At 39.1% G+C, this 13,033-nt stretch overlaps 1 protein-coding gene across 1 annotated transcript; it reads right to left on the reverse strand.

Annotated features, from left to right (window-relative positions):
* Window positions 1–3,901: 3,901 nt before the first annotated feature.
* smyd5 (SMYD family member 5) lies at window positions 3,902–12,856 on the reverse strand. The gene is made up of 13 exons (XM_062425469.1): window positions 12,739–12,856; window positions 10,968–11,076; window positions 10,649–10,788; window positions 9,187–9,308; window positions 9,010–9,079; window positions 8,189–8,293; window positions 7,880–7,942; window positions 7,311–7,381; window positions 7,082–7,188; window positions 6,813–6,869; window positions 6,591–6,685; window positions 6,057–6,127; window positions 3,902–5,636 (listed from the first exon to the last, which is right to left on the reverse strand). The coding sequence occupies exons 1-13, from the start codon at window positions 12,829–12,831 to the stop codon at window positions 5,486–5,488; spliced, it is 1,254 nt and encodes a 417-aa protein (XP_062281453.1). The 5' UTR covers window positions 12,832–12,856; the 3' UTR covers window positions 3,902–5,485.
* Window positions 12,857–13,033: the final 177 nt, after the last annotated feature.

Here is a 13,033-nt window from a genome sequence, read left to right on the forward strand (position 1 = left end):
TCTATATTATGAGCTGTCTTGCTAGCGTGCTTGTGATTCTGACCAGCAAGAATAAGCTGCACATAATTGGATATTGTTGCTCCTTTCGCAACCCGGACCTTGAAATGCCATGGCCAAAAGAGAGCATTAGCCTCATCCAGCAAGGCTGTGTTGAATGTCCTGCAAGAGATTTGAAAACGAGATAGTGAGAGATAAGGCTGAATAGCCAAAGTGTTTCAAATGCCTCATTTGCACTACATGAGTCAGACCATGTTTAGTCTCAGTGGGAATGTGTGGCTTGACCTTCGAGAAAATTCATCTGGGTGTTGTTCACAGTTGATCACAGTTGACCTCTTTCACATACAGCACAATGGTCTTATTTTAATTGTATGGCTCTCAAACTCTGAGGTTTGAGAAACTAAGATGTCCTGGAGGTCTCAAATCACTGCTGAGGGTGGAGAAAAGCAGGAACTCAACTATCCGTGCAAGAAAGCTCCCTGGTTGTGCTTGAAAAAACAGTTTCAAATTCAAAACAATAATTTCTAAACAGAAACCATTACTTTCAGAGTCAACAGTGATGTTCGTTCCCCTATCTGTCGTAATCTTTGCACATGTTTCTGTTTGCAGACTCAAATTCTTGCTTTTTGTGATCTGTCATAGTTTCAAGACCAAGAGTCCAGAGCCAGGCAAAGCAGTGTTTTGAGCTAACATGATCATATTCAGCAGATATAATATTTACCGTGTTCATCATCCTAGTTTAACTTTAAGTTAGTAGTAGTAAGATTTGCTTATTAGCACAAAGTACGACTGAGGCTGATGGGAAGTCATTAGTTTTGAGGTAATTTGGTCATAAACCAAAGTATTGGACCAATAAAACATTCTGACCTGATGATGGTACTAGGTCAACCATGAAGGGATCACCAAGGTTATTACCATTAATCTTGAGTGGGATATATCTCCACCAAATCTCATGGCAAAAATTTCACTTAAATCCACAATTTCAACCTCACGGTGGCATTAGAGGATTAGTCAGGAGATCGACAGAGTCAGCAAGTCTCTTCTCTGGGGACCACGGAGGTATGTACCAGCTTTCATGGCAATTCATTGTTTAGATGGACCAATCAATCAATAGACCACCATTGCCATCCATGGAACCACACCCTGCCCCATATGTGTCTAAAATAGAAGAACTAGAGCTCATCTACCCATACAGAAACCCATAGCTCCATATTTGTACCTGTTAAAATGTTCAAAACAAAAATTCAGACACAGAAAACAGAAAACAGTCAGTACAGTATGTCAACACTGATGTCTGTCCAGCTATTCATCATTCTCACTCTCATTTTTATGTTTACAGAAAAAAAACTCAAATTCTTGCCTCTGTGCCCTTTGGAAGACTCAAAAACAAAGAAAATGATTGTCTCACTGTTGGAAGCATTTTTTTCTTTAAATCTTTCACCTCAAAGCAAGATTGTGTTGATATTGAAGGGAGAATCAGTTTACAAAACCACTCCAGGTATCAGAAAACAACATTTTCTCTGGAGTCTTCTGTCAGATCAAGAACAAAGTGTTGGTTTTAGTCTCAATCATGTTGTAACATTCGTGATGCTAAAGCCTCAATTTGGATGATTCACAACTCAATTCTTCATGTTCCATTCCACTGGCTCGGGCCGCACAGCAAGATTTATATGACGCCATTGAGGCCTTAAACGTTTCTCCCTGAAGATGAATGTGAGGTTAGTGGGCTGCCCACAATGTTTCAAAAGTATCCCTGATGACTACATGGCAGAGGTACTGTTGACAATTTTTACTATTTTGATTTTCACAGAGGAAATGATTTCATCACAAAAATCCCAGACATTGATCCAAACCATCAGACCACTCAGCAGCCATGTTTGTGTTCTTAGACTGTATTTCTCTCGTGTTTATTTTAATGCAGGGTGAGCTAAAGTGCAATAACCTTACTTCAGGTCGGCTGATTTCACATGAAGCAATCGTTCATCACTTCAGTTCTGGAGAAGCCCTCCAAGGCAGCAATGGTATCCGTTTGCAGTAACCAATCTGGACAGCGCTAATGTAGGATGGAGATTGTTTCCATATGGGGCCTCATTTCAAGCACAGTCGCTTTGCTGGGCTCCAAAAAAATAGCTTCCATTTCATAGTTTGCAATGAAAAAGACAACTTTACCACTAGCAGTCATAAACAAAACAGACCACCTTTAACCTTGGTGAATAAATCAGCAGCAGGTTGCTGGAGATTCTCAATAGAGACGAAGCTCAGTGTGTTAGGATGTAAACCAGTTATATACCAGCATTGATACAATCTATTTTCAAGAAATTATTCTAAAATAAAAGGCATGATAATTTAAAGGCTTCTTTTCAAAAATAAAAAGATTTTACAGAAAATAACCGACAAAAATCAAATCTAATACATGAGGATGGGGTGAGAAAAAAAACAAAACCCTATGAATATGTATAGAGCCGAAACAACTACTCGATCAACAGAAAGTCAATTCAGCAACAATTTTGATTGTATAAGTCAAGAAAAACTCTTTGGTCCAAACTTCTCCTGCTTTCCTGTTTTATTTCAATATAAGATGAATTTCTTGAAGTTGCAGACAGTTGATCAGACAAAACAAGACATTAGAATGTGTCACCTTGGCATCGAGAAACTGTGACCAACATTTTTGACTCTTATAGGCTAAATGATTCAATTAATTGAACCAAAAAAACTACACATCAATCGTTAATTAAAGTCACTTGTAAGAGTTACATTTTGTTTGCGTTATAGCCCCATTTAAATACCTAACATCTTACATGACCTGACTGAAATATCTAAATCATATTTATTTAACTCAATATAGATTTTGAAATAAAACTTTTTCCTAGCTGAGAAACTGAACAAACTTTGATATAAGAATGTATAGTCCAGCCTTACAAGTGATAGCTAAAACTGTAAAACTGCATTTTTCTGCTTCCATCTGCATAATATGGAAATGACAGTAATATGCCACTTTTAGATCACTGTAGTGTTTTGTACTTGTTTGACAGAATAAAAGAGTCTTTCTCTTAATAGTAATAAATGTCCTCTCTTCTTCCCTTCCTCAAACACTTGCCTCATTTCCTGCCCCCTCAGTCCTCAAATGAGCTTCTATCTGACCCTCTTTCTCTTAGGGCAGACTCTTTGACCTCCCCTGCTTTCTCAACTTGAAACAGCCGTTGCCGTGTGACGCAGAGCCCCATACTATGTGTTTGTCTTTCTCGATTCCTGCAGTAGGAGGCCGCACCAAAGTCTACACTCCAAAGTTGGAGCAATTCTGGCATGGCATCAGAGGATGTCAGCCGATGGCGAGGGAGCTTCAACTGGAGGATGTGTCCAGAGGTCCAGCCTCCTGCCACGCTGGGTCCCAGGTGTGCATCCTTTCATGGACATAATGTGTTCCTTTTTTTCCATTTCTCTTTTGTGCAACCTGGGTGAATTAACATTTGATGCAACTGAAGTAAAGTAAGAAGGTTAATGGAGAAATGTCAACCATAGACGAGTGGAGGCCCCAGGGAAAAGTGTAGGATTATGCTTAAATTCGCAAAGACACAATTGCTATAGAGCTATCGCAGTGGCAGATATCTGCAGTAATCCATTCACTAATTAATGATGTGAAATACAATATCTAGTGTAAGCTCTATATGTGCCATGTTATAAGTGCAAAGAGCAAAAGGCTATCTGGGAAAGGAGAACCATAAAAAAGCAATGATTAGTGACCCAAACCCCCCTGAGGAAGACAATTTACCTAAGGATTTGTGGTTAATATGCAATGACTGAACAAATATTTTACCCATACAATCTTCTGTAGCAAAGGCACAAAGTGTGTAAACCAGATAAATGACTCAACAGACATCCAATTTCAATGGTTTATGCCAGAGTAGTAAAAATGACAACTGCTAGGATCCTGTTTGCTGCTGTTATAATATTTAAATTATACTTGTGTGACTTACAAAGCTGTTTTGTGCCACTGTGCTGAATGTTAACTGAACATTTTGGGATTACTCACTCAATACTTCCAATCATTGTCAAGTAACTGAAAATATTGGTATTTGTGATTACAGTCATTCTTGTAATATTGATTCATGTGTGGGCAGCAGCAATTTCACTCATGTGGAACCGCGGTTGAAATACAGTTCTCAACAAAGGGCAAACAGTTACCGACAAAGCAATTTTCCACTCAAGGTCTCCATAATACATTAAATAAGGTTTAACTTAACCCCATATATCATGGTATGAAAACCAAACAATATTTCACTAGCAGGATGCCTCCTATATGACAGGAATGTAATTACAACAGAATATAAATTAGAAGCCTCTTCAATACAGTATGCTTAACGTTGAAAGAAACTTTTAATACGTGGAGAAAACACCTGGACACCAACTGTTCTTTGTTGAATCTCTATGCTTTACTTTTGAAGTTGTCAGGAACAAACAAAAAGTATTCTTATGAGTTGCATTTTGCAGACCTGGAGGTTCAACACAGTGCAGTCAGAATTAAGAGAGTTATTTTTTTGTCTCTGTACTCCTGCACATTGAATTTTAAATGAAACTGTAACTATGGAGACAAGCACTAATATTAGGGCAAATCTGATTAACTTTGTCGAAATTTTAATCTTTTTCTACAGTCAAAAGGTCTATGATTCCTTGACTGTATGCCCAATATTGGTGCTTAAAGACTATTGTGTACCCTGTTGATGTGACAAATGTGTTAACATGCAAAGGTGTGCCAATTTGCACATTTGACAGACACGTACCAACATTGGCATTGAATTTATTTATATTTGTGTCAACCTGATGAATAAAAATCCAACTCTGAGGTAAAGATATGGTTCTTTAGCTGCAAAATGCTCCACTTTGTTCCCCAACTACTTGCTAACTTTGTCTGTTTGCTGAGCAGGTAGAGTACTTTTTTTTTTTTTTTTACAGCTTGTTCCCTGAAAATAGCTGCCTTCTGCAACTAGTAACAATACTGATGAGAGCGGTGAGAATGAACCAAAACAATGAGTTAAAAGACACTAAAAGCAGTGTAAAGCTGAGAGGACCTGCAGGGTTGGATGCAACTCTGTATGTACCTCTGTGGGTTTGACATTACGTGCGACCCCCTTTCAAATACAAGTAGTAATGTGATTTGTTGTTAATATATAAAAAATATGAATTATAGCTGCTATAAGCTAAAAGTCAGCACTTTAACTAAGTCATTCTCTTTTTCATGTAAAATCCAGTGTGCTGGAGTAAAGCTTAAGCACTTAAGCACTTTCTGTGGCTGATCCCTGACACTGCAAAAGAAAAGAAAAGGTGAAATGTTTTGGTAATAAGACGTTTTTTTCCACACGACTAATGCCAACAATTCTGGATGATATGCAGCTCATGATTTCAATCGGTCTTTATTCTTCTGGGCTTCATGTTCTCTATAGTGTGGTGGCAGGAATGGGAACAGCAGAGAACAATATGGGCAAGTCTTTCATCAGACATCTGTCATCTCATCTTCCATCTCATCTCCCTCTGTTTCACCTTCCGCCTCGCCTTCTTCCTCCTCCTCTTCCTCTGATGTCACATCCAGCTCGTCCATCTGGGAGACGCACTTTGGACACGAGCAGACAAACAGGTAGTTCTCCCTGGGAAGAAAATGTACTGCCAGTCACCAACAAGAGCAGAATTAATCAAAAGCAGAAATTCTGGTGCTTTGTGAGAGCAAATTACTTGAGCAAATGTTTAATAGAGTACTGTAATTAATACTTGGTGGTCTAATTCATGCTTTCAATCAGCTAGTGTGATATGGGGGCCCATGAAGGATTACGCCACCAGCTTGGAGTACCACTACACCTTCTGTAAACTAACCCCCGAGTGCTGGGGTCTAATTCAAAGTTGGATAGAAATTGTGTTGATCAATGAGCAGCGCAGGCCCAGGAGTAGGCATCAGACCCCTAACATCTCTGCCTCCAGACTGCCTGGAAGACTTTTTATTGATCCAGATGGAATTTGCAACAGTATGACCCTCATTCAAGTGATTCATTCGAGGGATTTCAGCTGTTTACCTCAGAACTTTGTGTCTGCTATGACGGCTTCGGTCCCGCTGACAGCAATCCAAATAACTGATGCAGATCTCCTGAAAAGTGAAGAAAGCAAACGGTTGAACTGGCTGAAGAACCCCAACATCAATAATAGAAAATTCCTGAGCCTAGAAGTCGTAATGAGATTTAAGTCCCACAAAAGTGTTATTGGTATATTTCAAATAGCAGAAATAATTCAGGTTTTTCTAGCTGTTGCCTCATGCAGGACATTACTGTGTCCTTCCGTTTCTCTATTGGTGAAATGTTATCCAAAGCTCTCCTGTCTTAGCCGGCATTCAAAGGAGAGCTTTGCTGTGAAAGGCTGCTTTGACATTACTGTGCCGCGCAGATGCAAGGCTTCTCAATCTTTCTGACAGCTTGACAAACCCACTCCAATCCTCAAAGTCTCAGCCTTCTAATGCCGTCTGACAAGGGAGCACACAAAGCTAGGGAGGGATGTTCTGTCCCATCTAACCCAGGCTGGAATTTATCACTTCAAACCCAGACATGTCAGCTGACCTCTCCTGGGTTGATGTCACTAAGGGCACTGAGGTGAAGCAGGAAATTGTTGTCGGGGAAGGACGCCTCTGCGTTGGGTATGCAGCTGTGGTTACCTGCAGGGGTTAAAGAGGCAACAAGGCAAAAACAAGAGGGGGGTCATCAGACCACATGTTGACCAAAGTAACATTGTCCCTGAACTAAAGTGACAGCTCTCATAACATGAACATCTTATGCACTTACATGAGCTTTGAAGCAGAAAAAGTCCAGAGCCCTCACAGTTCAGAAAGTCTCCCGTTTCTACAGAGAGAAAAGAAGAATCATGCACATGTCTGCGCTTTGTTGGGATCTGCACAAAGGCTACAAAATAATTCCAGCAATGTCACTGGGTCAAATGTGCAACATAATAATGTAATAAACCCTCATTCCTAAAATATGACCATTGCAAATCAGCTCAGTTGAGACAAAAATAATTTACACCAAATACTGCAAGACTGAGATAAAACTGTGACCTTTCTCGATGTCCTTGTACAGCTGGTCAATAAAGGAGTCCAACTGCTCCCTCTGCTGGGCACGAAGCTGTAATGCATCACAGGCATGAACCCACTGACTCAGGGAGCTGAAATTGAAAAGAAAAACAGAGCACAAAAAAAAGAGAGAGGACATTATGATCCAGAATAAGAGCAGAGTAAGATCTGTTATTTAAAATCTGAAGTGAAGCACAAAAGGTGTAAGAGTTACCTAGTGCCAATGCCTTGCCCGTTAGTTCCCACCAGAGCGAACAGAGAGCGGAAACCCTCAGGAACAAACCACTGCAATGCAAACATACCGTTACTGGTCCAGATATTGGGGGGATTCTTCACTTCATTTAAACCCTCCTGTACTAAAAGGTCAAAGGTCGGCTACGGCATTCCTAAAGCTGGTTGTAATTAGAGCTATAATGATGGAGGGGAAGGGAGTGCTTACTTAATTACCGGTATTTGATTATCAACATATTTGCTGATTCAGTGACTAATCAGCTTTTAGCTCTACAAAAGGTTTCCTAAATGTTTTCTTCCAACTTGTAGCAAAAAACATCATCAGCATGACACAAGAACACTTCAGATGACATTTATATTTTTAAAAAAAGTTAAAAAAGATGTCACATTTAGGAGACAAAGCAGCCCAAATAAAAGTCGTAGAACTGTCAGCTCGCAGCTCATCTCTGAGCTGCTGTAATTAGCCGCCCTGAGCAACGACCTCTGAGATATTATTGGCAGCCTTGTGTGCTGGATGAAGAAACAGAGAGGTTACATTAAAGTCACACTCACCCGACTCAGATGTTCATCATAAAGTGCTGCTTTAAAAAGGCTGTGTAGCAAGGCCAACTGCCCCTAAAAAAAAAAAAAAAAAAAGTTTAATAAACACATTTCACATCACAGAAAACATACATCATAAGCACAGGTGGCCTCAGCGGGAATTGAACCTGTGTCAGGGGGGAGTGACAGTCATGCTTTGCTCACTGAGCTATAAAAAAAACCTGCAAATTACCATAAGAGCATGATACGTCTTTGAGCGGTCAGACTTTACACCTGAACTATTTCCTTTTAAGAGCAAAACATGAAAAGATGGTAACTTACTCTGAACTTCTCCCCCAGGAGCTTATGGGCGATCTCCTCTTCCTCGTTTGCTGTCCGGCTGCAGAAGTGTGAAAACAGCTTCTGCCAATGTGCTTTGTCTTTAGCCTGGAAAACAAACATTGAGTCACTTAGTAATCATAGTGTGTTTCATTGTTAGTATTCAAGATTTCTTTGTTACATGTGGTTCATTTTTCCAATTCTTCTGTACTTCGAAAGGATAATGGAGATTTTATTTTTAAAGAAAAGGTCAACTGTAACAATTGGTACGAAATAAATTACTGATGGTGTCAAGACATGAGTAAAGGGATTCAGGATTTCTTAGGAAGCCATTTGTTAAAAGTCTTCTTCCAGTATGAAACACAGCTTTTGTAACCTTGTAGCCTCAGCTCAATCTAGCAGGGTAAACATCATTTCTAATTTGTTCCCTCTTATTCTAAACTCACTGTGCCACGTTCAAGTTTTGAAAATCAATATGTGCATCACGTTATGCTTCGTTTACTGCAAGTTGGGCAACATTTACAAGAGGCAAGTCAGTAAGAAAAAAAAGTCCTCTCACCAGCTTGTCTCCTGACAAAAAATTATTCTCACATTCAGCTTTCTTATTTAGGGTATCTGTTATTTGGGGCACAGTCAATTTCAAGCAAGATTTAACACCATGAAGTGCAATAAAAACTGGCCATAAAAACCTAATTACATGCACATTATGTCTTTTTAATGGCAAGGTGTCTGTGTTGCAAGATGAATACACACAACAACATAAAAAAAACTTTAAATAGTTTATGCACGAATAATTTAGGTGCTTAAAGTTAAAAGAGACTCACCTGTTTGACAATAGCTACCATTCTGGCCATGAGCATAATGCTGGAGGTCTCTGGGGGATAATGCATACTCCTGAGAGAAGACAGAAGATCTTTATTAAAAGCTGAATGAAAACTGAATAAAGAAATTGGCGGTGGGTTTTGCAATTAAAACATTTAAAACATAAAATCCTCTCTTACCTCCATGCCTCTTTAAGCTTGTTAATGGGGTGGTCTGGATCTTCTTGGGATGTACCCTGACACAGAACCCGATGGTACTGATCTGCGGCCGCTTGCCGACACTCGCTGCTGCAGTACATCACCTGCAAAGGGAGACGGATTTATAAAACAGTGCCCATATCAAAAAATGCACGCAAATCATCTCAAGAAAATTGATATAAAGATACAAAAAATCTATTCAGCCATTGTTCTCTACCTGGCTGCTTTATTATACTTAACCACCAACTGGAAAGTACAAGTCTACGATGCCTAGCAACAACTAATGTGTGAGGAGGCTGTAATTAGAAAATTAATTATATAGTCTAATATTCTGTCAAAAAGCTATTCAGGTTTGTAGCTAGGGGTTGTTATTTCACATCTGCTCAGCTACATAAAGCAGGATTGGGTTTTTTTTTTTTAAACTCCATGGGAGGAAAAAGGCTCAGTACATATCACAGCTTTTTTACTTAGCTTTAGCTAACTTTTTTCTTTTACAATAACAAGGCCTCTTACTTCCCATTAGTGACACTATGTAACATTTTCTTTTTTTCCTAATAGGAAAAACTGAATAATTCCCTCAAAAAGAGAACAAAGGAATATATTGAGTTTTCTAAACCCGTTAGAGAATAAAGAGCCAATATATCTTTACTTTAAACAATGAAACTAATGAAGCTTCATATAGGACAGGTTACATACAGACATACATCTACATCGTAAGATAGCTTCAGGAAACCCAAAGGAGGTCCTGCTAGAGCTGAAACGATTATTTGATCAACAGAATATTAATCAGCAACTATTTTAATAAATCAATTCATATTTAGGGTAAAAATACCAAAAATCTCATGATTCCAGCTTCTCAGCAGTAAGACTGTGCTGCATTTTCTTGTGTAAATTATAGTACGTTGAATATCTTGGGGTTTGGGACTGTTGGTCAAGCCATTCAAAACACCAGATGACACTAACTTGGGCTTCACAAAATTGTGATGGTCATTTTTCACTACTTTCTAATATTGTATAGAACAAATTATTATTTGACTAATGGAGAAGGCTGTGGGTAGACTTATAATCATCTGAATTAAATGTTAGATGCACAATACTGTAAATACAAAGTCAGAAACCACCAAGTGTAAACCGTTAATCATGTTGGTTAATATAAAAAATAGACTGACAGATTTGCTTATTGATCCATAGTACCAATACTGGCCTCTAAAAATCAATCAGCTAGTCACTCTATACACTGCAGATACAGTGTAGGTTCCTCGCTGACCACAGCTGGTTTAAAATCAATAGGTTTTTTGTTTTACAGTATTGATCATTTTTAGAGATTTTTCCACCTTTGGAGGGAAAGAAAAAGACAACTTCTAATTCTAAAAGGATTGAAAAAGGTAGAAAAATAATTCTAGGCCTTTGTCAAGTAAAGGTCTGGAGCCGAGCGTGGACCCACCTGACACTGAGGGCAGGCTTGGTGCAGCTCTGATCGGACACGGCAGAGCTCGGGGTAAGGAAGGCTGAGTCCAGGGATGCCGCTGAGCCTCCTCGCATTCTCCTCGGCCGTCTCCAGAGCACGCAAGCAGTACTCACATGCTGTTTTAAAAAATGTGGTGAAGGAGAGAAGAGAGAGAATTGTTGATTAAATATTTCAAATTTTAATTCTAGAGCAAACTTGTACAGACTGTTTTCACTCAGCATTTTTCACTCACTTCACTAAAATGTATTTGTTAATGTAAATACAGATAACATACATCAGTTTGGAGGCATCTCACCTTTATATTTGTACAAAGTATTCCACAGGAACTGAGAAGAGACCAGAGGCCGTTCAATGAAAATGGGTTCTCCCTTCTTGATGCTTCTTTTAGCGAACAGACCCTTGCCCTTAAACAGGAACGACAAACCATTGCTGTTACACACTGTCTGACAAAAACGGCTACCTTCACTTCTTTTAAACTCACTTACAGTAAAATCTATACACAACTAGGTAGTCAGTCCAATTTGGAACAACAAAAGGAGATAAAGTTTTAAAAATGTCTCATCCATGATTTAAATGACCCCATTCAGTAAATAATGTGTTTTTCCTCTGGTTCAGTAGGAAGTTCTGACACAGGAAGGGTGACATCTCTGTGATCAGCTTAAATCTGAGTTTAAAGCATGAACCTACAAGCAGGATTTGTGACATCACATATAGTTTGGAGCCAATCGTGGTCCAGTATTCAGCTTACACAAGTATGATGTGGAAACTTGAAACCTCCAAGGTACACAGAGGAAGAATGGGCTTTACAGTAAAGTAGGAGACATCCACTGTTCAGTAGCTTTTGAAATTTAACATATTTTCATATTTCAGTTTCTGGAGTTTTCAATGAGGATATATTCTGGTGTCAGACAAAATGTATTATTTCAAGCAGAAAATGTGTGTGTGTCTATGTCCATATTTCCATATATATCCATGTCTGAAAGTAAAATTTAATCCACACACTGAAAGAAGCACAGCACAGTTAGAAATGTAATGAGAGATCATCTTTTAGTGCAAGAATAAACAACTTTCTCCCAACTTTTCACATTTCTCTATAGTTGTCTTTCAGTCCATTAGAGCCAGGCATTAGAAGGTTTTCCCTTTTAGCGTAATGTGTTTGTTTAAAGCGCCTTCTCATACTTGAGCTTTGGGTAAAATAATGTGATTTTAAAGTGTAGCCCTACCTTTAAATGAATGCATGCATTCATTTAAAGGTAGGGCTGTGTAATATGCACATATTACACAGTTATTATTGGTTTGTGCTGAAATGAAAGTATTGTCCAACATACAACTCCCAGTTTAAATCAAAGATGCATCAGTCCAGTTTTCAGTCCTTACTGATTCATGGAGTTTGGATATAGAGGAGAGTGAGTACCAGTCCAATACCAGTGATTAAATAATAAGCTGTGTGCATCACTGTGTGGAAGAAACTGGGATCATTCCTCTATGTGTAAAGCAAAATCAGATATATATTTAATGAATTGTTATTGCCATCCAGCTCTTTAGAGTCAGTATCAGACCAATACCCAATAGATCTGTATATAGTTTAATAAAGAAAAAAAGCAAGCTGCATTTACTTGTTAACACTTGGAGGACAGCTGATTACATCTGAAATCTAGCCCCTTTCTTAGTAACATCAATGTATCAGCAGGAAATAAACAATATCTGGGATCAGATTTAGCTGTTTGGCACTTTTGGAGCCTTTAAATAGGTTTTATGGCGTAAAATAAGGGATGCTATAGCTTGTTTCTTTAGTTTTCTCTGCACGGTTTTGAATCAAATGACCAATCTAAGCCAACAAACATAAACGTTTCTAATCCTTTTGCACAATAAACACATGTATTATTGTCTGCTGCTGTGAGAGAAGCTGAAGTTCAGACGGGCTCCAGGTACTGCAGCACTTTGTGAGCCCCTCAGTCTGTGCTCTCAGTCCCGGCTGCGGCTCACATGTGAGACTCTTAACTTCTTCATTCAGTCGCACGTGTGTCATTAGCAGCTTGTTTTTGTCCATCTCTGACCCGCCTTACCTTGATATTGTCTATAAATCTGACATCCACGCTGCTGGCAACTTTGCCGGGGTCCACGCAGAGGGAGAACATGTCATCCAGGGGAGCAGCCATGTTTTCAGACGACCTTTCCCCTTTCAACCCTGAACTGACGTTTTAATGTCTGAGAGACGCAGCGGCGACCTCTAGCGGCGGATAAATGAAATAACCACCGGCTCCCTTCAAATATCATTAATGACTTCATCATTTACCCTCTGGACACATTCATGTAAAAGTTCAGCATTACTGTTCTCAAGCCCTTTCATGTCCCCTAAAC

Source organism: Scomber scombrus, chromosome 9 (genome assembly GCF_963691925.1).
Source record: "Scomber scombrus chromosome 9, fScoSco1.1, whole genome shotgun sequence".
NCBI lineage: Eukaryota > Metazoa > Chordata > Actinopteri > Scombriformes > Scombridae > Scomber > Scomber scombrus.

Bases quoted from the DNA above. Each gene is read 5' to 3' on its own strand.
- smyd5 (XM_062425469.1), bottom strand. From the start codon at position 12,831: ATGGCTGCTCCCCTGGATGACATGTTCTCCCTCTGCGTGGACCCCGGC. The intron at 8,294-9,009 runs GTGAGTCTCTTT...TTTGTTTTCCAG, and splicing joins TGGTAGCTATTGTCAAACAG to GCTAAAGACAAAGCACATTG. The intron at 6,128-6,590 runs GTCAGCTGACAT...TTCACTTTTCAG, and splicing joins GTGACATCAACCCAGGAGAG to GAGATCTGCATCAGTTATTT.